Below are 22,653 nucleotides of genomic sequence, written 5' to 3'. Positions count from 1 at the left end.
AAAGTACTTAGACCTCAAATTCTAATGTACTTAATATAAACATCCCAGAATCTCTCCTCAGTTATCTCTGCCAAGCTTCTGGCAAAGAAAGACATTTGAATCTTTCTATTATAACACTTTCTTAAAATAATTTTTTGCTTTGAAGGAGCACTTTTTGGGAATTCTTTTAGGAAGGGCTCAGAGTTGATTCCAATTTGGGTTGTGGTTTCTAAGTCACTTGTGTATAAACCAGTTAAACAGAGACTTGCCGCTTGATGATGGAATGTTTTGAGTGGAGAATGGATCTGGGGTTAACATCCTTCCTCCAACTCCATGCTGGGTGTGGAGAGGAAGAATGAGGACTATCACAAAGAGTTTATATAAACAAAATACTTTATTATTGAGAGAGTAAAGGCCCAACTACAAAATTTTTATACTTAAGATCGTTTATTACCATGCCAATGGTTTATAAGGACTGTAGTTTCCATAACTATCAGGTTGAACCCCATGAAACTCCTTCTTTGTAGATAAAAGCCAGTCTAATATTGGCAATTTCACGTGGTTCAACCTCACATACAACAAGCCACTGCCTAGGATTCTTTTGGCAGCAAGATGTTCCCAGTCACATGTCTGTTTATATTATAAACAGATGTCCAAGTGATAAATACGTCCCTCTTGAGAAAAACATCCTGTGCTTATGTATACTGGGAATGGTCTTTTGTGGGTATTGAGGCATCGCAGCTCTGGCTTTGCTCTTCCCAGCTTGCCCGGCCACCTGATTCCTCAGTTTCATCACAGGAGGATTCTTTACAGATGTCAGCCACTGGTCCAAGGCCACGCAGCTAGTAAACAGACAAGCCTGTCGGACTTTGAAACCAACTTGACCGGGTCATTTATAAAGGCCGGGAATACACATGACTCAGGTGCTCTTTTGAAACGACTACAAAAGTCTCCATTTCGATCAAAACGTTTTCTCCGAATGAATGGCTCCGATGCTTTCTCTTTCCCATCTTAAGTCCCCACTCTGTGCCTCAGAATAGTCTGTGTCCAAGAAAATAAGAATCACGTCATCTTGCTGTGGACACTGAGCAAAAAGGAGCAGCATGCTATTAAGATGGTTGAGACACACGAGAGAACAAAGATGGGACAAACTGTGCTTCGTTCAAGAGGTTTCATCAAGACCCCTACCGCCCCCCATCCTTCAGCTCTGTACAGTAACTTTAACTTTACATAGAGCTGAGATAAAAATAAAGCTTTCTTACAAATTACATTTTTTTTCCAGTGAATTACTTTTGCAGTAAAAATAGCTGCTACATAAATCCCTCCTGATCTCTGAAAAGGAGTTGCATATTTCCAAAAATAGTATTCTTATTTTAATCACACAGAAGAACGTGGAGCACAGGAAGGAAATGGCTGCGTGGTCAGGGAGAGGTGAGCTGTTGGAGAAACACAGTTAAACTAAAAAATAAAATCCATTTTGTGTATAAACTGACTTAAAGGCATGCAAAAAAGTGGAAAACATATGCCATTTGTCAAGAAAAATACTGCTTTATAGCTTTTACTTTACAATTAAAGGAGAAAGCAGAGGCCAGATATAACCCCAGATAATAACATTTAAGTTTCTCATAAAAACTCCCAAATGTACAAAGTCCTTGCCAGACAACCAAGGCAAGAAAACCCCCCAAAAACAAACAAACAAAACACAAAAAGCAGGGATTAACCCCCATAGGCCTTATCCCTGTAAGTCTATTAAATGTAAATAATACATACTTTACACTTCGCTTAGTCGGCCCTTGGCAGATTAAATCTTTGCAAAATTCCATATGTGCTATTGAAAAATGAAATAAAACCTCGGATGTCTGAATTCTTATTTCAAATACAGTTATATAATTATTTTAAATTACAATATACAATTTCTGTTAAATAGAACTGTTAAGGGATTCTGGGAACAATTATAAGATTATAATAATATATACAAACTAACTTCTGAAATGACATGGTTGTTTCCTTCCCACCCTCCTACCCTCTCAAAGAGTTTTTGCATTTGCTGTTCCTGGTTGCAAAAGGCAAAAGAAAAATCTAAAAATAGTTTGTGTGTGTCCACGACATGCTCGCTCCTTTGAGAATCTCAAACAGCCAGAACCATCCCGTCCCATGGCCTGCCAGGAGCCAGGATGGCTTCCCGGTGCCTCTTTCTCGACCATTTTCACTTAAAAGCACTGTGAGTAGAATTAGCTGTGCCGTTGCTGCCACAAGTGAGGCAGCCTGGTCAAGAGGCGTGGTTTGGGATGCAATAAGGCCACTGCTTCTTGGCGACTTTCCTGGACGTTTTCAATCCTGCCTTTCCTGGGTCCTTGGAGCAGCTGGTCAGGATGGGCTTCCCACTCAGTCCACAAGCCTGGGGCCGGCTCAGGGTGGTCCTGGTGACCTCAGTCCTCCGTGTCGGGCTGGACGCCCAGGATGGCGTGCAGTTCCTCGGGCGTGAACCCCAGCAAGTTCTGGAGGTCGCACACGAAGCGGTACACGTAGCGCTTCCCCGACGTCTTGTGGATGATGTTCTTGTCGTAATAGTAGCGTAAGCCCCGGCTCAGCTTCTCATAGTTCATCTTGGGCTTATTTTTCCTCTTTCCCCACCGGCGGGCCACCTTTGGTGAACATGGATGGAAAAGAGTTAAACTCAACTTGTCAATGAAGAAAAAGTGAATGACATTCCTCCCTGATTATGATTCTGAGGCATGTTCACCCTAGAGAGAACTTGACACCTACACAAGGTCCGCAGGAGGACCTTTTGAGTACCTCTGAGTACCTTTGAGTACCTATGGCAGGGGCACTGTGTCCCCAAGGGGCAGAACCACTGGGGAGTGAGGTCCCTGCTCCCTGGCCCCAGCTCAGTGAAACCTCCTGGGAGCCAAGGGTTCAGAGCCAGGAGGGTCCCGAGACCAGGGAAAGGTGGTGTCACCCACCCTCCAGGCTTCTATTCCAACTACTGAAGTTAACAGGTGCCGAGTGGGATTCTGAGCTGTGTGATATACTCATTCCTCAATGCTTGTCTCCCAAGGGAACTGGAGGTGGGGTGGGAATGGTGACAGATTATGCTCCCCGGTGCCAGAGACCAAGGGCTTCTCTCTAACGCTTTTCTGGAGGGGTTGGTATCCCACCTGCCCTTGGCCTTCTCCTTTAGACAGGGCTCCTGGTTCTAACTCTGCAGGGCTGGGGTCAACGCTGCTGGGCTCAGCTAAGGAGCGGACAGAAGGCCAGTTTGGGGCCACATGAGGCTTGCTCCCCCGATGGACAAGGGCAGCTTTCCTAAGGCATTTTCAGATGGTCGGTAGAGAACCTCAGTTTGCAGCTTGGGCCTCTTGATCAGACAACTGATCAAGACAGTGAAATCTGTGCAACGCCCTTGTACAAAGCATACCCAGAAAACACTGTACACATTTATCAACAAAGCAATGACTCCACTTCCATTTTCCCAACAGTCAAGGATGCCTCATGTGGAAAGATTCTCATCAGTACTGGTGAACCCTTTTTTGTGCCCAAAGAACTGAGTTTTTGAACGCAACCAGGAAATCAGGTTTTCAAGCCCAGAGATTTCCCAGGGCTCTGGCCATACCTCATCGGGGTCAGCAAGCTTAAACTCCCATCCGTCTCCAGTCCAGCTGATGAATGACTGGCAGGATTTGTCTGATAGCAGCTCCAAGAGAAACTGCCACAGCTGAATAGGTCCACTTCCTGCGGGGAGAGGGAGGGAGACGGATCATATCCTTTCACAGATGTAAAATACAGCAAGGCTTTAACCATCCTAATTGTACATGCTGATTTAGGAATGCAGACCCAACTCTCTGAATGGGGTTCTGATGTGACAATCAAGGGTGGCACTCAAGGTGTTGGTGACAGTACTAAGTGCTTTAACGGGATGGGGCTGGGCACCAAATGTGAGTTCCTCCTCCACACTGCCTACTCCTAGAAAATAAGGTCACTAGACGAGACATTCTTCCCCTTGACTGCTAGGTTTGTTGTTTCTGGAAGAAAGTTTAGGGCCACCAACTCTTGGCATTAAAATTCCCCATCTGGTTTAATTGTTCCTTATGTAAAAACCTTCAAGGTTTATTTCTAGAAACACCCAGTGGGGCAGAGATGGGGGTGGCTGAAGGGGTGTTTCATCACAGAATGAGGCGTGTCATACGTGGGATCCCATGCCACCTTCCTGCCAAATGACCATGTGTAAATTGCTTAATGTGAGCCCAGTTTACGCAATAGCCACGTGGGGTCACATCCGTTGCCTCACAGCCTCTGTCTGGTGAAGCATGCTTTGCCAAGAGCTTCTCGTGCACCTGTTCTCGATTGATATTTAGAACTACCACCTTGCAAAGCAAGTGTCAGTGTGGTCCTGTTCTAAAGAGGAAGGATAAGATGCGGCTCAGAGGCCAGGTGCCTTGTCCTGGATCACACGCCCATCACAGCAAACAGGAGAAAAGCCTAGATCTTCCAACCCTAAGCCCAACTTCTTTCTACCAAATAGCTCTTCCTCAGAAATGCAATGGCCGTTATCAATAAAGCTTTGCTGTAAAGCACGGGACAGGCATTCTAGAACCAGAGCTGTGTGACCACCGATAGCTATCTACCTGTGAGCCAATTCCCCATCTGTAAAACGGCCTCATACCACCCCCATGCCAGGCCATCCTACATACTACAGACTGTATGCCTACTTAACCACAGAGTTGGCAGTCAATAAACAGAAACTTATGTTACTATTAAAATGAACCACACTAACGTTATGGCTGTTTGTTCTTCTCAGGCCCTGAACTCCCAATAATGAAACCGATAATAGCTTTCACACACTCTTTCCGTGTATTTTAATACGTTTACGTGGCTGATTGTTCTTAGACGACAGAAAAAGAATGAATGCCTCAGTATCCTTATTTTAAACTTATCAGATTTTTTAAAGTTAGGTAATTTCAATCCACAGTGGCTCCATATGGTTAAAAAAAAAAAAAAGCAAAAACGCATTTAAGGATACATGAAGCAATGAAAACAAAGCCCCAGTATTTTCACCAAAGTACTGGAAATACCTGTTTCTAAAAACAGCTTTATATTTGTCCTCTGCCTAGAATAGCTCTCACCCAAACCTCAAAAATAAGAGCAGATAGATTTTAGAAGCAAGAAAAGGTAAACAGTGCCCATATTATTTGAGACTGGCTCTGCTGCCCCTCCCTAAGCCAGTTTACGTTCTTTGAGATTCTTGGAGCGGGTGAGTCAGGGCTGAAGACTGCACAGGCCATGTCCCCTGCTGCAACTATTCCTCAGAACGTCCCAGGTGGAGGGAGTGGCCTGTCGATTTTCATTCACTCCGTGGAGCTCTGTGTACATGAAAATTCCTCCAAGTGTGGCTTTTGTCGAATTCAGAGATACAGCAAGCCATGCATAAAACATGGAGTGTAGAGCACTGGTGTACCTAGCTTAGAAACACCCTTGGTGAACGTGGTATTGTGGATCGAAAGGAAGCAAGGGACAGGACCCAGGAGACTGGGCGGCCAGGCTCTCGGAGTTTCACACGCACCTGTGAAGCCGGCCAGCACGGCTGCAGGTATAACTGGTTTGCCTTGCTCCACTGGGTCACTCCTCTCTTGGATGTAATCCTTGAAAGACATGGTTGGCTTATTGAGGCAGAGAGACTGGCTGCAGTCATCTTCGAAGCTCTCGAAGGAAGGAACCCGTTGCACATCCAGCAAGGACGACTGGCTGTTCCAGGACTGGAGGAGGGAGTCTGAGCTCTCAAAGCTGTCCGCACCATTCTCAGGGGAGTCATGGTCTTTGGGAGTCCCTGGCAAAGACAACCAAAAACATACTTTGATTCCTCCAGGACACAGATGGTCTTGGGCACGACCACAGCATCACCAACCACTACCCGTGCAATCATGCACCTGCTGCTGTAGAACCACTCAGACTTCTCAAAATGCTCTCTACTCAGGTGCTTATTCCTTAGGGTAACTATACTACACAAATCCTATCTTCCATCAACAGTAGAATGAATAAAATTCTTATAATGGAATACTATACAGCGATGAAAAAGAACACATGGCTTCTACATCCAACAACATGCATGAATCCCAGACATCATGATGAGTAAAAGACAAACACAAAAGAAAACATACCTCATGAGTCCATCTATGTAAAGTTCAAGAAAATCAAAACCTAATCCATAATGATAAAAGTCAGAATGGTTCCCTTCTGTGGGGGGGATGTTATTGATGGGAAGGGGTACGAAGGAACCTTCCAGGCTACTGGAAACTTCTCTATCTCCATCTGGATGGTTATTACATAGGTATACATACATACACAAATTCAACCAGCCATATGACCTGAGACTTGTGCACTGTATTTATGTTACATCTCCATAAAAAGAAATGCCACATTCCTGCATCGCCTCCATAAATATCCCAAAGCGTGGAGAAATCTGGTTTAAGAGCAGGTACTGTTTTGTTCACTCAATGCCTGCAGTACCTGGGCCAGTGCCTGAAAGAAATTAGGGGTATGCTTGTTGGAAATCCACTTAGAACATGGGCTTTGACCTCCTTCTCTAATGGCTGAATCCAGGAAGTATTTATTAAGAGGTTCATTACAGCTCTGGGGTTCTCAGAATCAAACCAACAGCCTTGTTGAAAGATGCTTCCAATCTTACCAGAATTGTTGGTGAGCAAATTCAAGTTGCTGCCTGGGAAGTCCTGACTGACAGAGCAGTAGGTGACGCTGACGGAGCTGAGCCGAGACTTGGGGAACATCTGAAACTCCTGCTCAGAGCTGAGTACGCTGGGTGTGGAGGCCGGACACATGCTATCCAGGAGGCTGCCTTTGGGGTAATTGTGTGTCTGTATTCCATAGGGCGCCTGCTCCGTACCAAAACCTGGAACAGAACAATCGGACGGCAGAGCTCTTAAAGTCAGTGTTACCACCGTAACTAACCCCTAAGAGCAAATCACAGGTGAGCACTCTGCATACTCCAGCCCTCTGCAGAACCTCAGTGGAGACCGGGCTTTGGTGGGGGTCTGTCACCAGGCCTTCTTCTCAAACCATTTATCTTCTCAACCAGCAGCCCTCTGCCAAAATGACTGCAGCCTCTGCAGGCAGGACTCAATGTTCCTATTTCTACAACCCTAGTGCTTTCATGGGACCTTCAGGAAGACAGAGCTCACTGGCTCAGCTTCCGACGAGAGTAAGGCTCAGACAGACCCAGTGATGTGTCATGCACTGTGTGATTCATAAGGAGCAGAACCAGGCCATGAACCCTGTGTGCTGAGGCACAGCCCACTCTGCTTTCTGCTCCTTCATCACACTGCTCCTGTCTCTGTTCATTGCAGAATAATTTATTTTCTGGAGAGGGAAGGAAGCTCTCTGACTCTGATTCAGCTTCAGGCAGGCACAGGGTGTCCCACTGTGTCACGTTCAGAAAGACCTCCTGAGCAGGAAGCCCCCAGTGGGGCAGAGAGGTGGGCTTCACCGGGTCTGAATGGTGGAGCTGGGGCCAGAGAGAAAACACTGGGCCGGACCAACACCACCCAAGCCTGCTGTTCCGAGGACCCCTCCTTCGCTGGCCTGGCCAGACCATGTGCCCTCCCCAGTACCAGCAACCAGAAGAAAGGACCCAGATTCCATGACAGCTCTTTAAGCTCCCAAGTTCAGAGCCAGTTTACAAATCGCTTTTCACGCACTCTGTGCCTGCCGCCTCTTGTTTGCTACCCTAAACCAACATTACTGGTGACCGCGGTAATCAGCTCACTTCGCTCTGCTCCATGCTCTAAGAATTGCCTGGACTAGCACTCACAGTGCTGACCTATGGAAGATCGTGTGAGCCACTTAAGCAATTGCGAATGTTCTAGTGGCCATATTAAAAAAGCAAAAAGAAACAGGTGAAGTTAATTTTCTTATTTTACTTGGCCTCATATAGCAATTATCATTTCAGTAGGTAATCAATATGTTAAAAATTATCAGGGAGACATTTTATATTCTCTGTTTCATACTAAGACTTCCAAATCTGGTATGCATGACTATACTCTTCCTACACATCTCAGTGTGGACCAGTCACATTTCAACAGCTTATAGCTCAACACCCACGTGTGGCCACCATAAGAGACACACAGGTCTAGGTGGCCCCTTAAGAGCCTACCGTAGAGAGAGTCCAAGTCTACTGGGAAGACTGAAGACCAAGTTCTTAAGGGCAGAATCAATCGGACTGACCTAATGTATTGCTGTTAATCCAATGAGGAACGGAGGTGAGGTGTGAATTTTCTTCATATTGATCTTCTGTCTTTTCTTGGTTTTCTGAAAAGCAGACACAGGAGACATAAGATGGCAGATGTAGGTGACAACTACACAGAACAAATTGACTTTCTGAATTCCTGTGAGATGATAATTTTAGAATGATGAGATGCACGGAGTGCTTCACATTTAATCTCATGGTGCTCCACGTCCCTGCCTGTCTTTTTCAAAAAACGAGAGAAAGCAACCCATTTTTCCAATTACTAAAATAAAATTTCCAAAATGAATGATGTCATTGGCAACACTAAATTTTCTATTGCAAAAGGTCCAGATGGTGTATTGAATTCATTCATGCGTTCAAGAAACAGTTAAGTATTTATGAAATGCCATCTGTACCAGAGGCTGCATACAGGAAATTAATGAAATGGATGGTGTCTGCCCCCGTGAAGCTTACAGTTCCACTGCTTCCAAACCTGCACGCTTCCCCAGAGTGTGGGAGGTCTCCAGGGCTGTGGGAGTCTGGGACAGGGAACACATGTGCCCAAGAACTTTGAAAGGGAAAAGGTTTGTGCACTGTGTATGCATACTTACTACGAATATATTACAAAATGCATGTGCACCCGGAAACCCAAACACACACAAACTCACAGGCCCGAGGAATGGCAAAACAGGCCCAATTTGCCAATAAACAGATCACCAGAAACTTGGTAGAAAAGCCCTGTCCAAGTTCAGAAGAAATGAGGGTCTTTAAAAATGAGTTTCCCTGGCCCCCAGAAGCCGTAACTAAAAAAAGTTAGCTGTTGAATCCTAGGTGTTTTTGAGATTCTGAGTCTACAGTTGATGCTGAAATTCAGTGTGTTTAAAATCAGTCAGGTGAGGACTAGTTCCCTGAATTCTATAAACATACTTATTTTCTTATTTTTTTTAACCTAAATAATCCCTACTGTATTTTCTCTTTCTTTCCCTCCCTCCCTCCCTTCCTTCCTTCCCTCCCTCCCTCCCTCCTTCCTTCCTTCCTTTCTTTCGACAGAGTCTCACTCACACAGGCTGGAGTGCAGTGGTGAGATCTCGACTCACTGCAACCTCTGCCTCCCGGGCTCAAGGGATTCTCCTGCCTCAGCCTTCCGAGTATCTGGGATTACAGGCATGTGCCACTATGCCCAGCTAATATTTTTATTTTTTGTATTTTTAGTAGAGACAGGGTTTCACCATATTGGCTAGGCTGGTCTTGAACTCCTAACCTCAAGTAATCTGCCCGCCTCGGCCTCCCAAAGTGCTAGGATTACAGGTGTGAGCCACTGCACCTGGCCTTCTTTTCTTTTTTAACTCAATGTGTTTTAAACATTGGTCTCCCTGCTATTTTAAGTTTTGAATCAAGACTTTCTCTTTTTTTGGTGAGATTTCTACTGATCAATGGCCAGTTTCTGTACAATATGATAGCGTGTAAATATATATCAATTTCTCACTTGTTTAAAAACATACCCCACCCCCTCAACAATCCTCAACATCCAAAATACGTTCCATTTGGATGTAGGAAAATTTACAGTAGAATTCACAGGGTTTATGTGAGTAAAGGCTCCCTTTCATTAAGGCTGCCATATCTCTTAGATCTGTAAGGTGAGCTCAGAAGACATGGGAATTCTTGCTGTCCTACATATCTGAGTCAACATGGACTCCTGTGATGAATACAGCCAGCAATAGCGAACAATTTAGTGACTAAGGCTACTGCCTTGTGGCTATACTTGATGCTATACACACACACACACTCACATAAAGTGGGATAAAAATCTATAATCACTGCCATATACCTGACTCACTTGAGTGGCATTTTGAGGCAAGGTGCTCTATGTCATTTCAAGTGGCAACCCTAAGGTTGAAGAACACCCACGTGACTTTCCCAATCAGTCTGCCCGGCCACAGCTCATCCTGGACAAGGAGAAGCAAGACGTTCAGCTGGTACCTTTGATCATTTGCTCCAGATGTTCCCAGAGAATGTCACCCACAAAGTCAGGTGCCAGCTCCAGAAAGCGTTCCTTGCCAAGGTTACACAGCATCTGGCCATTCATGCCGAACCTCTGCAGATTCACGTTCACCAGACTGAACTCGTTGGTGGCCCAGAGAAGCCACTGGCATACCTGTTGCTCACTCCACAGCCAGGGGTCTACCAGGAGAGAAGAAAAGATGGAACACATGAGGTAAAAACAGTGGAAAGGTAGTGAGACCACTGTCATCCCTAATTTATGCACCAAGTACCGACATATACCAGAACCCACGAATGAGCAAGATACCATGATGACACGTCGCCATTCTGACACGACCCAGGCACATTTCAAGACACCAGTAACGTGTCCTTCTACTATATATTTAATGAGTTCTGGATCAAGTCTTCCGTTGATTGGGGTGAAACAGAAACTGGCTCAGGTTAACGACATCTATGCTACTCTCTGCAGAATACCCCAAGCAAAAGCTTAACAAACAAGTCAAGATCAAACAACTGCACTCAAGTTGGTTGTTCTCACCCAGTGCAGGCTCAGGAAAGCAGTACTTACTCTTTGGAATGCCGAGGCGCCGCTGTTCCTTTTTGAAGCCACTGAAGGTAGCTTTTAAGGCTTGACTCATCACAGCCTTGCTGCACGGGGTTAACAAAGGCAATTCACAGTTGGCGGAATCTGGAAGGAAACCCCCCACGGGGACATTAGGACTTCAAGTTGGTGATATCAGGTGGAGATTTAGGAGAGACATCTTAGTTTTTGGAAAAGAACAATTTTGATCTCAACCTTGGCATGATTCCTTAAAACAGCGTGACTACTAACAGAAAACTTTTCTGACTATAATTGAGAAAATATATGTCTCAGAACTATACTTTTAAAAAAAATCTAAAATAAAGCTCAAATTTGATTCCATTTTGCAAAGCGTCACAAAGCAGTTGTGCGTAGGGAAAATGCTAAGTCTATTTTAAAATTGTAGGCAATGAAAACAATTGCATGGTTTCTGGTCTGAAGGCTGAAGGGACTGTATCATGTGGAAGTCACTTTCATTAAACTAGGCATAGAGCTGAGAAGTGAGTGTGATATGAATGTGCCGCACTTAGCACGGTAATGGAACCACACCTTCCATTTTTATTGAAAAACAATCTTCTCCAGACACCCTCAGCAATTTCAAGAATGATAAATGGCTGCCATGCAGTGTTATGCTTACGCCAGTGTATGCGTTTTAATTAATTTTCTGGCCTGTATTCTCAGCACCTACTTCATATGACACAGTCATCTCTGGCATGTTTCCAACTAATAGTTCTGTCACAGTAATTGTACGAACATTATCTGACGTGCTATTCTTTTAAGAAGAATAAACAATGACACGAAGAACTACAGAAAGAACTACAGATGGGTAAGGATTACAAAGAACAATTTGTTGCCCCAAAACTCAGGGCAGGGGAGATGATTTAACTAATGATGCAAACCCAAATTACAAGTTTGGGTGTGTTTTAATGTCTACTCTTCTGTCTGTTTTCCAGGGCAGGGAGATGAGGACCTGCTTGCTAATGTTGAAAACATCCAGGAGGGACAGCTCAGGGATTCCCCTGCAGTTTCCTAACAGCGGCTCACTGGGGGGCGTCTGGCAGTCAAGACATCAGAATCCGTATCAGAATCACCAAGTTGATACAAATGAAAAACTGCCTTCTCCCAGGTCTAGAACTTCTGGCTATTCATATCAAAGATTCCAGATACCAACATTTCTCGCTTAGGAACTGTCATCTCTTTATTAACTGAACTACTTTGGAAAATCATGCACAATTTGTCAAGTCTGAGGAACAAATTACCATGAGAAATGGAATCCAAGCCTGTTGGCACTTCTTGCAGTGTTTGCTCTTCATTTAGAGAAGGAAAAACAGCAAACAGGGACCCATCAAAGGTGTCAAAGGCTGGCTGGCGCTGCAAAAACAGATGGAAAAAAAAAATGGAAATACAATATTTAAACTGATTTAATTACCTATTGTAAAAGTGGTCCGTGGGCAATCCTACCAGTAGTCCCTGATTAAACTGGCAATTTTGAAGCAAACATGGAATCAACCAGTCAGTCCTTAAAACAGACTTGTAAAATGGTCAAAGTGACTGAAATGATTCTATTTTACTGTGGATTATTATTATTATTATTTTGAGACAGAGTATTACTCTGTCACCCAGGCCAGAGTGCAGTGGTGCAATCTCGGCTCACTGCAACCTCCACCTCCTGGGTTCAAGCGATTCTCCTGCCTTAGCCTCCCGAGTAGCTGGGACTACAGGCGCCCACCACCACGCCTGGATAATTTTTGCATTTTTAGTAGAGATAGGGTTTCACCATGTTGGCCAGGCTGGTCTCAAACTCCTGACCTCGTGTAATCCACCCGCCTTGTTCTCCCAAAGTGCTGGGATTACAGGCATGAGCCACAGTGCCCGGCCACTATGGCTCACGCCTGTAATCCCAGCACTTTGGGAGGCTGAGGCAGATGGCTCACAAGGTCAGGAGTTCGAGACCATCCTGGCTAACATGATGAAACTCCGTCTCTACTAAAAATACAAAAAATCAGCCGGGCTTGGTGGCGGGCGCCTGTAGTCCCAGCTACTTTGGGAGGCTGAGGCAGGAGAATCGCTTGAACCCAGGAGGCGGAGGTTGCAGTGAGCCAAGATCGCGCCACAGCACTCCAGCCTGGGTGACAGAGCAAGACTACATCTCAAAAAAAAAAAAAAAAAAAAGGATTTATTTAAGTAACCTCACAGAGTCGGAGTGACTGGGAATTTATTTTAGTGGCCTAATCCACTTAAGTTAATATATTAAATACACAAGTCTGAAAATAACAGAAGCTTACAATGGTATCGAGAGGAGCCTCAGAGACCCCTTTACCAAACACCTGACCCTCCTGTTACATTGAGAAAAATTCAACTAGGCTGTGTGTGTAAGAAAAATGACCCTTGACAAGGCTGTCTGAGCACAATGCAGTTAAAAGGCAAATGACCGGATAAACACTGAAAATCAAACAATGAAATACACTACTTTATCTGTGGAAGCATTTATTTTGAAATGTTTGCCGTGAAACAATTGAACTGAAACTAGAGATGCTTTTCCACATCAATTCCAATGGTTTGGAAAATAGCAATACATGACAAAATTCCTTAACGTTTCATTTTATAAAAAGTAAACTGTCTTAAAAATGAACCCCCCCGCCATCCCCAGGCCAGGTGGGGTGGCTTATGCCTGTAACCCCAGTGCTTTATGAGGTTGAGGCCAGAGGATCACTTGAGACCAGGAGTTCAACTCTGCAGTGAACTACGATCAAGCCACGGTACTCCCACCTGGGCAACAGAGAAGGACCCTGTTGCTTAAAACCAAAAACCAAAAAAACAAATAAAACAAAACAAAACAAAACAAAAAAAACCCAAATCACCTACTAAGGGGAAAGATTTCCAAAGGAAATAGGTTTAAAGTTAAACTAAACTATCTGCAGAAGAGAAGAGACACACAGAAAGATAAAACCTTACACTACCTCGATTTCTGAGCACCTTACATAACATTTATGAAAGAAATAGCTTTTAATGTAAGACTCATTTGAAAGTAACAGATAATATCTGGATTCATCATCGCCTAAATTGTTGAGGAACACGTGAAGAAAGACTATATTTTTCCAACATAAGCTGGAAATCCCATGTTATGTGTAATACAATGACCCATCTGTTGAGTCATCAATAAGAAAATGTGTAACACATTTACAAATAAAATCAGTTACTCGCATTCTTTTTAGAAATGCAGAACAATGAATGACGCATTACAAAAGAGGGCAGGCAGAGGCTGGAGCCCAGCCCAAAAAAATCCAAGTCAATGATGACCAACTACCTGAGATCTATGAGGAAAACCAATCAATCAGGCAAGTGCAAATTACTCATCTGGATTTACAAACTACTTTAGAGCAGAGCTAATTTTGGTGAAACCTCTAATAAACTTTTAAAGTTCCCACAAGCATTGCCCAGGCGACTAAGAAATGCCTTTCCTAACTGTAAATTCTTTTTTTTTTAAAGCCAGGAAGCCAAAAGACAATACAAATCTGTGCTTCCTATTTCAACACATCAATTTCAGCAAAACGACTGCTTCTTTTCCATATCCAGAAACCGCATAAGCATCGTCAAATTATTTGAATTAATAGAAGGATTTTTCTTAGGGGTGTGGTTTCAACTTAATACCATTTCTTGTACCACTTCTGCCATGCTTAAAATGTCTGGCCAAATCAAACAAGCAAACTCACTAGGCTGAAGTTTGATGACCTTTAGAATACTGCAGAAAGGACTGTGCTGAGTTTTGCCTCTTTGGGTCACATCAGACAAATAACCTCAATAACGATATACAAAGGAAAATGTAATATGCCAGAGATGTACATCATCATTATGCGAGACGCTAAACTTTGAGAAGGCCAATTTTAAAATCATGCTTCTGAAACATGTTTACTATATAATGCTGAAAACAATCAAATCTTGCTGTCATATTTGGAGAAGACAAGTGGGAGATTACCAGTTTGTGCTACTAAAGAATGTTCCCAAAAGGAATGATGATAGAAGCTACATAAAATGTTTATGCAGCAGAGAGGGCGCTTTCATTTTTCATCCGGTTTTTGGTTTAACATAAGTAGGCCTGCTTGTTCTCTGCGCCAGTAACAGGCTACCTACAATTCCACGGGCGCTGCCCTTTCTGATAGGAGCTGTAGCGGTTGGGTCTGTCTGCCTCTTCTCTCTCATTTCAGTTCTTAAACAGCTTCCCATCAACCAAGGAAACTCCTGGGTGGACAGAAAAGGCAGTAGAGACAGCCTCTCCAGCTGTTTTATTGGGAGTTATAGGATTTTCACCTGGAAGGAACCTCAGAAAACAAGCTATAAAGGCCTTTGGTTTCATATCGTGGAGGAGAACAACACACATCAAGATACCCATTCTGCAGACCAGAAAACTGAGGACCAGAGCAAGTAAGCAAATAGTCTATAGATACACGGCCAATAAATTAAAAAGCTAGGGCTACAACCAGTTTTCTGGGACCCAGGCCTTTTTTTTCTTTCCTCCTAGAGATCGAGTTTTCCAATTAAAAAAAAAAATTAAGACTTGCTCACTCACCTTGAGTGTCCCTCTGTAACTGTTAGCCACAGGGGCTACCTGGTCCATATTCTTGATTCCGAAATCATTCATCTTAAGAAAGAAAAAAAAAAAAAGAGTCAAAGAGGCAAAGGATTAAGTACACTAAACTCATCATTGGTGGCATCAAGACTTGATCCTGGCTGAGTTCTACAGCTAACAGGTAATTCAAAACTGAATGCAGGGAATTCTTATTTAAATGGCTGTCCTCCCAAAGGTCTCAAGAGGAAAGCATTTCTCAGTATCACAACGGGATATGCTATTTCGGTGATTGAATAATAATGCTGATTCCCCACTGAATTCCACTTAGATGTCACAGAAAAAGTCACTTGCTGGCTGGCTGGTCAGAGCCTCCTTGCTGGGTTAGCAGGGCAAGAGGGCCTGGGTCAGGCTTTTCATTCACATTTCCATGGTCAGCTTAGGTGAGCACTTGGGTGGGTACAGTGGGGCAGTTGGCCACCTCCTGTCTGCTCTGGACAGAATCAGCTCAACCTGAGAGCTTCAGGACAGCTGCAGGGGTCATTTCCAGAGAAAGGAAAGGAGTCCAGGAAGCCCCCTCTCTTCCCTTCCACTCTCCAGGCTGTGAGAAAGCACACACCCAGGGAAGGGATCAAAGGGAGAACTGAAGACCAAACCCCCTTACATGGTCCCAGATCTTCCTGCTTTGAATACAGAGCTCAAAATATTTCTGCTTTGTGTGTTGCTTGGCTGTGCACTTCTTCAAGAGGAACTGATTCCAAGCACGGATCTGCCTTACTTCCTCTGACTGAGTCTTAATCTTCTACTAGGCCTGGGCTAAGCAATATGCCATGTGTGGCTACAGAGCTCTCAACCAGTGGCTAGTACGAATCTACACATACATACTAGCTCTCAACGACTTAGTGGAAGAAAGAGAAAAGCTCAATAATTTTTATACATACATAATATTTCGAATATATTAGGTTAATTTGAAATACACTGAAATCAATTTCACCTGCTTTATTGTTTTTAACATGGCTATTACAATGAGGCTTGTAATTGGACAATCCCATAATAGACTGAAAATTTATTTGGAGCTCTAAAATGTAATTGTTCAGCCAGGTAAGTTACGTATCAGTAAGAAAGATACTTAGATAATAGAATAACTAAAACTCATTTTCAGAGACCTTGGGTGAGCACTGATGAGTGGCCTTCACCTCCAGGGCGATTCCTTGCTCTCCCCCCGCCCCCCGCTCCGGGTTCATGGCTATGGAACTGAAGGCTGGTAGGAAAGCTCTAAGCCCAGCTCCATGGCCTCCACTGGGTGCTCTTACCTGTTTACAACTGAGAACTTTAAGTAATTAAGACAACATTCAACTGATAGAACTTACTGGATGTGGTGAAATAACATATGCTCACCAAACTATTTAATTTGCATTTATTTTCTTATTTTCTCTTTATGATCAACATTATGGCTAAACCAGACCTTCCAAGAACCCTGCTACCCAACATACACCCAACACACACACACATACACATACACACACACACACACACCCTTCTTGGCTAAAAGGCAGCAGGTGAGGCCAGAGGCATCAGAAAATTCTGTTAAAACCCTTGGAGTGCAGGTAATGATCATGGTAGCCAACAAAGGCTGGTCAGCACTGGCAATAAATAATAGTCCTATGGGAGGGCAGAGAGGGGCAGCAGTCTTGGGTCCAAAATGGCTGCATTCACTCAGAATCTCCACTTGGTGGATTATGTCACTTACGTTCACTCAACAATCAATAGTCTCTCCTACTGATGGCTGCCATTGCCAGAATGTTACTAAGAGCTAAGCCCCGTGCTGGGGGACCATCTACTCCTACCTAATTGAATCTTCCTGCATCCCTGAGAGGCAGACGTCATACAGTGAAGCAATGGAGGCCCAGCAACATGGACAATCTGCCCAGGATCCACACAGCTACTAGGGGGGCCACCACGGGGCAAAGTGGAGATCAAACCCCAGTTGAGTATGGTCCTAAATCCTGAGTCCTCCACACAGTCCTCTGTGCAGGGAGAACATGAATGATGAGGAATGGACCCTTCACACCCCATCCTGATATTATGAGATCAGGCCCTTCTCACTACTACTTCCAATGTGAAATGCTCCTTCCTCTAGAGCTTTATGTCATCTCTCTGCATGAAATAAGTCCTGGTACCCGCTGATTAAAGAAATAAACAAGCCTCAAACAGAAGGCCAAAATCATAGACATCTTGGGTGTTGCCAGTTATCCATCCAGAGCCGGATGGGTCAGCTCTTTTTCTTCCTTAGGCTTGCAGACTGCTTGCTGACTTGATTCTGTTTTTCAGCTTCTCTGAGATGGACAGAGAATGAATGTGGAAGGCAGTGGAAAAGCTCTGCCCAGCTTTTGTGTACAAATACCAGGAGAAAAGGCAGCCTACCACTCCCACATAAAGAGCTGTAATTACTAGCTACAGAATAGAATTCTTTTGTTGTCCAGCTTTTAATGAGTTTTGTAAAAACCATGCAGAATTAAAGTGCTCTACTAAATGGTTTCAGGCAGACACACAACTAATCAAATTTAAGCTTGCTTATTTTACTCAACAGGGCTTGTTAGGTGGCAGACAAGCCAAGTTTTTCCACATAAATCAATTTCAAGTTTGGTGTTGCTGATGGATCGCTGCTTTTAAACCCCCCCCAAAAAAAGGGATAAAGAGCAGAAATGTAACAGCTGAGAATGGTTACATTTAAAAACAAGGAGAATTTGCCTGACAACAGTACCCTTATTGGAACAAGTAATCACTTATGTAAGATTATTTAGATAAATTTGCAAACAAACAAAAAAAGAAACAACACAACCTTGTAACACACATTTGAAGGTAGTTTGCTTTTTTCGCTTTGAAAGCGATCAGTTTAGAGAGATGAATGACTAATCCCAGAAATGAGTATCTGAACATTTCCCTGCGGATGGTCGGTGCTAACATTTACTGTGCTGCGCTACTACTCAGAATTTTAATAAAGCTTAACGTGGAGACTTATCTCCCTGATTGGTGGTGGTGTGGGCAGGCAGATAACCCACAGGCGCTTCCATTGTATGGAACAAATATAATCTCTTACTGGCGAATTAAAATAAATTACTCCTGTCTCCAAAGGGGACTGCTCATTTCTTTACTTTCTAAATAACTAGCGCGTCAACTACTATTTTAGGCTACCCTGAAATTGTGTACAGGCTAACATAAAAGGTCTTCTGCCGTAAAAAATAAAATAGGATAACACACACGCAACCCAAACACACACAAGCAAACACTCAGTTACCTCTTCATTCAAATGCTGTAGGAACGAGAAAATAAAGGCAGCCCAGCGCAACCAGATCTCATTTCCGACAGGTTCCCCACGCTCTCCTCGCACGACCAAGGGGTCCCCAGCCCGGGCCCTGGACGCGGCGAGCAGGTGACCAGGGAACCCGCGCCCCGCAGGTTCCCGCGGTGCCGCAGCCTCCAGGTGTCTTAGGCGCCCCAGATCCTCCGGGCCCGGCGCCGCTCCAGGAAGTCACCCTCAAAGCCGGGGCGCCAGGCCACCTCGGACACGCTCTCCTGTGCCCCCACTCCCGTTCGCGAAATCATGTTCGCCGGGACACCCACTGGGCAGGACCCCCTACCAGGCCCGCGTTTCCTTTTAAAAACAAAAGCGAGCGAAACAAGCCAGCGCGCCCTAGCAGCGCCCGCAGCTTGGCGACCCCGAAGACAGCGGCCCTAGCACGCAGGAACCCCGGCCGACCCCGCCAGCCCCGGAGGCCACTCCATAACCGGAAAACGAGCCGGCGCGGAACTCAGACGCGCGCCCCTAGAGTCCTCCGAGCAGCCGCCACCCCTACCTGCACCCCCGGCAGCGCCCCGAGATCTGAGTGTCAGTGCCCCCCGCGACCCCCACCCGGGCCCCGGGTGACCCTCCATGGGACTGGAGCCGCGCGCAGGGCGCTCTCCGCGGGCCCAGCTCTTACCGCGCCGCTGCGGGCAGGGCCGGCGCTCGGTCGGGACGGTGGCTGCTCCGCGCCCGCGGCTGCTCGGTGCGCGCCGGGCGAGGGCTAGGGCGCGGGCCAGAGACGATCGGGGAGGCCGGACGCGGGCCGGGCGGCTCCGGGAGCTCTGAGCTGGAGCGACACCGCACTCGCCAGTCGCTGGAGGAAGTAACCGGCCCGTCCCCCACGCGGCGCGCTCTTCAGGAGCGGGAGGAGGAGGGAGGAGGGAGGAGGAAGGAGGAAGGAGGGACGGCCGAGGGGAGGGGAGGGGAGGGAAGGAGGGAGGAGAGAAGAGAGAGGGGAGGGAAGGGGAGGAGAGAGAAGAGGAGGGGAAGGGAGGTAGGCAGGACGGGGAGAAGCGGGAGGAGAGGGAAGGGGGCAGCAGGAGGGTTGGGGGAGCGGAGGGAGAGGAGAGGGAGCGCACGAGGGGTGAGAAGAGGAGGGCGGAGGCGGCGAGGGAGCGCAGGGCGGAGCTGACACCTTCCGGCCCATCCTTCCCTCCGCCTTCTGCTGTCACTCGGCTGGGTCCCTCGCCTGCTGGCCCCGAGGCCCCGGGACCAGGGCCTCGGCCCCACGTGCGCGCGAGTGTGCGCCCTGGGAGCCGGGCGGAGACTTTCCGTGGAGCGCTCGGCGTCCTCCCTGGGGCCAAGGCCCTAACGCCAAACCTGCCTTTGGAATTCCGCAGCGACGGAGCAGTGGTGCTGGTGGCACCGAAGGGCAGCCGGGCTTGGGTAATAAGGCCCTGAAATTGAGCCGACCCCATTCTTGAACCTCTGAATGGGCTTAGGACTAATGATCATTCTATCACAAAAAGGCTCCAAATGAGGCCCTTCCTGTAGAAACCGGGCCCCGGCTGTGTCCCCGAGTCGTGGTGCTGATCGCGCTGCTCCCGGGAAGCCCTGATCCCGCAGGCTCCGCGGGAGTGGCGCCCTCTGGAGCTGAGCGGTGCCCAGATGGTGACCCGCCTTGGCCGCATTTCTCTCTGGGCTGGGCACTCCACGCACATCATCGTCACTCTCAGAGGACTTACGGCTCCCACTTTACACAGGTGGGACCTGAACCTTAGGATGAATAACCTGCCAGGTCAGATCAATGAGAAATTCAAGGTGGAAACCTGAGTTTATCTGACTCAAACCCTGGTCAAAACCACCCCCTACACTGTGGTTTCCGTTTTTATCAGAAGGTGCTTGAGTCCATGGCTGTTTGGACTCAGGTCACATGCTCAATATTTTGCAGGAAAGTTTAGATTCCTGAAGTTGTGGATGAAATAGGAAAGCCCAGCTTAGGCGAGGCCACGGGGCTGAAAGCTGCTCACATCTCAAGGACTGCGGCACCACGGGGAAGGGAGAGGAATGGCCCAGCTTCTCTGTGACTCAGGGTTCTAGGTTTCCATGGCGACTGTGGGTCTAGAGTTATCCGGATAATTGAGATATCGGTGCACCTTAATGCTTCTGGGTCCCCGAAGGTCTCCAGGTATCACCGTGGCGTGAGTCACAGTCAGAATCTATACGGCTGAAACAGTCACGTATAGGGAAAGTGATTATTTCTTGGAGACTGAATTGATTCTGATGGCTTCTCAGTGTAAATTCGGGCCCAGATTAGAGAACACAGATAGGTCAAGAAAGAGTTCCATAAATGGAATACAGATCCATAGTAAGTTACCATGGAGACATGAGTATGTTACTATTTTTTTTAAAAACCGTAGCAGAAAATACTGACTCATCTGGGCTGCAGTTTCAGCTAATATAGGGTCTTTCTCCCTCAGGCTACTTGCACAGCCCTGAGAAGCTGGGTGTAGACAGCTGCTCCCCAAAGCTCAGCTACTTCCTGAAGCTCACTTGCCCCAAGCAGACTGCCTTGTCCCACCATGCCTGCCCTCGTGTTCATGGGTGCTGAGTCGCAGGTGCTCCAGGGTTCCCTGAGTCGCTGATGGGCTCCCTGAGTGGAGACATCTTTCCTCTTTGCAGGGCTGGCATAGGCTGGGGGCTAGGAGGTGGTGCTTTGCTCATGCTGGGCTGTTTCCAACATATATGAGCAGAAAGATATCAAAAGAGGAGCACAGCAGTTTGAAGACCACTGGTTCCTGACAGTGGAGGCTTCCTCTGCTCACTAACCTTGGGCCTCCTCTACAGAATAAGGGATGATTATGGAACCTATGTCCTTAAGACTGTGGTGAATGACATAGAACCAAATGTGCAGAATATATCAGAGTGTTGAGTACATGGTAGAGAAGGACTCAAAATGATCTAGCTATTAAGAATCTTTTTCCAAGCTCTCCTCAGGGAGGATTTTATAAAAAACATTTTGAAAAAACTATCATATACACGAAAAAAATTCCCACCCCTCGCGGGTTTAAATATGTGAAAGCCTTGGGAAGGGGATCCTGGCCAGAAGACCAAATGGCAGAGCTAAGACAGCGTGGAGGCTGTGGGAAGAGGAAGCTGGGCCTGTGTGCTGGAGTCATCGTAAGCCTAAGCTCCTGCCTCCCACCCAGGTCCCTGGTCCTCCCTATTTCCCCTTCCAAAGAGTCTGTGGCTGCCCCAAGCAGCCCCCTTGCCCTGGGTCCTGCCCTGTAGCTGATCCACCTCTGCACGTGGGTGGTCACATGTTCATAATAAAATGGCTTATCCTAGTTCTGGGGCAATATCAGGGTTCCTTACATTTTTGTCCTTAATCCTAGTTGGCTTCCCAGTTACTCAGCAGAATTAAAAAGCAGTCTGGCTGAAGCCAGTGATTATTCATTGACTATTATGGTGCGATTCACAGGGAACAATGAGCTTTACAGTAAATTAAACCTAATAAAAGTACAGCGCTTGTGCTTGGAGATCAAAAGTCGAGGGTGTTAGAAGGAAATTAAAAGTCAGAAGGTGCACAGGGTGGAGTGATCAGATGCACTATGGCAGACTGAGTTATGAGCAATGTTAACACTTTCCCCTTAAGAAAGAGGGACATTCACAGAAGAGGGGGGAAAAGGGATATTACAGTAGAATATATGTGTTACAAACATGAAATATCTAGAGAGTAAAATGCAGAAAAAGAATTCTTTAGGATCCAGACATAATTATGAGAAATGATTAGCTAGCTTACGAAGTCATCCTTTAAAAAAAAACACACACACACAAAAACGTCTCCTTAGAAACATGTCTGTATTTACCTTAAAATCCAAATCAATAGTCGACAGGCAGTTTGTGGTGGTTTCCAGTTGCAAGTTAAACAGACGTCATTTGGTCCGCAGTGCATCATTTATTCACTTAGCAAACACAGAGTCAGATGCTGAGAAGACAAATATGAA

The 22,653-nt window shown here is 45.9% G+C and overlaps 1 protein-coding gene across 2 annotated transcripts; it reads right to left on the bottom strand.

The window, feature by feature from the left end:
* Positions 1–349: 349 nt before the first annotated feature.
* Positions 350–19,807, bottom strand: ETS2 (ETS proto-oncogene 2, transcription factor). Of its 2 annotated transcripts, none has more exon segments than NM_001133139.1 (10): positions 350–2,624; positions 3,593–3,711; positions 5,540–5,803; positions 6,662–6,883; positions 8,215–8,298; positions 10,196–10,396; positions 10,785–10,904; positions 12,056–12,167; positions 15,364–15,435; positions 15,715–15,883. In NM_001133139.1, coding segments are annotated over 9 exon segments (1,410 nt in total). In that variant the 5' UTR covers positions 15,715–15,883; the 3' UTR covers positions 350–2,408.
* Positions 19,808–22,653: the final 2,846 nt, after the last annotated feature.

This window comes from Pongo abelii, chromosome 22, assembly GCF_028885655.2.
Source record: "Pongo abelii isolate AG06213 chromosome 22, NHGRI_mPonAbe1-v2.0_pri, whole genome shotgun sequence".
Taxonomy (NCBI): domain Eukaryota; kingdom Metazoa; phylum Chordata; class Mammalia; order Primates; family Hominidae; genus Pongo; species Pongo abelii.
The sequence above is the reverse complement of the archived record's forward strand: the minus strand, read 5'-3'. Positions and strand labels throughout refer to the sequence as shown.

What these genes read in the sequence shown, in the direction of transcription:
- ETS2 (XM_009233969.4), bottom strand. Translation starts at nt 15,435, where the DNA reads ATGAATGATTTCGGAATCAAGAATATGGACCAGGTAGCCCCTGTGGCT. An exon ending in CTTGGATTCCATTTCTCATG is followed by an intron (nt 10,905 to 12,055) that starts GTAATTTGTTCC and finishes GTTTCCTTCCAG; the next exon opens with ATTCCGCCAACTGTGAATTG. An exon ending in TCTGGAGCAAATGATCAAAG is followed by an intron (nt 8,299 to 10,195) that starts GTACCAGCTGAA and finishes TCTGCTTTTCAG; the next exon opens with AAAACCAAGAAAAGACAGAA.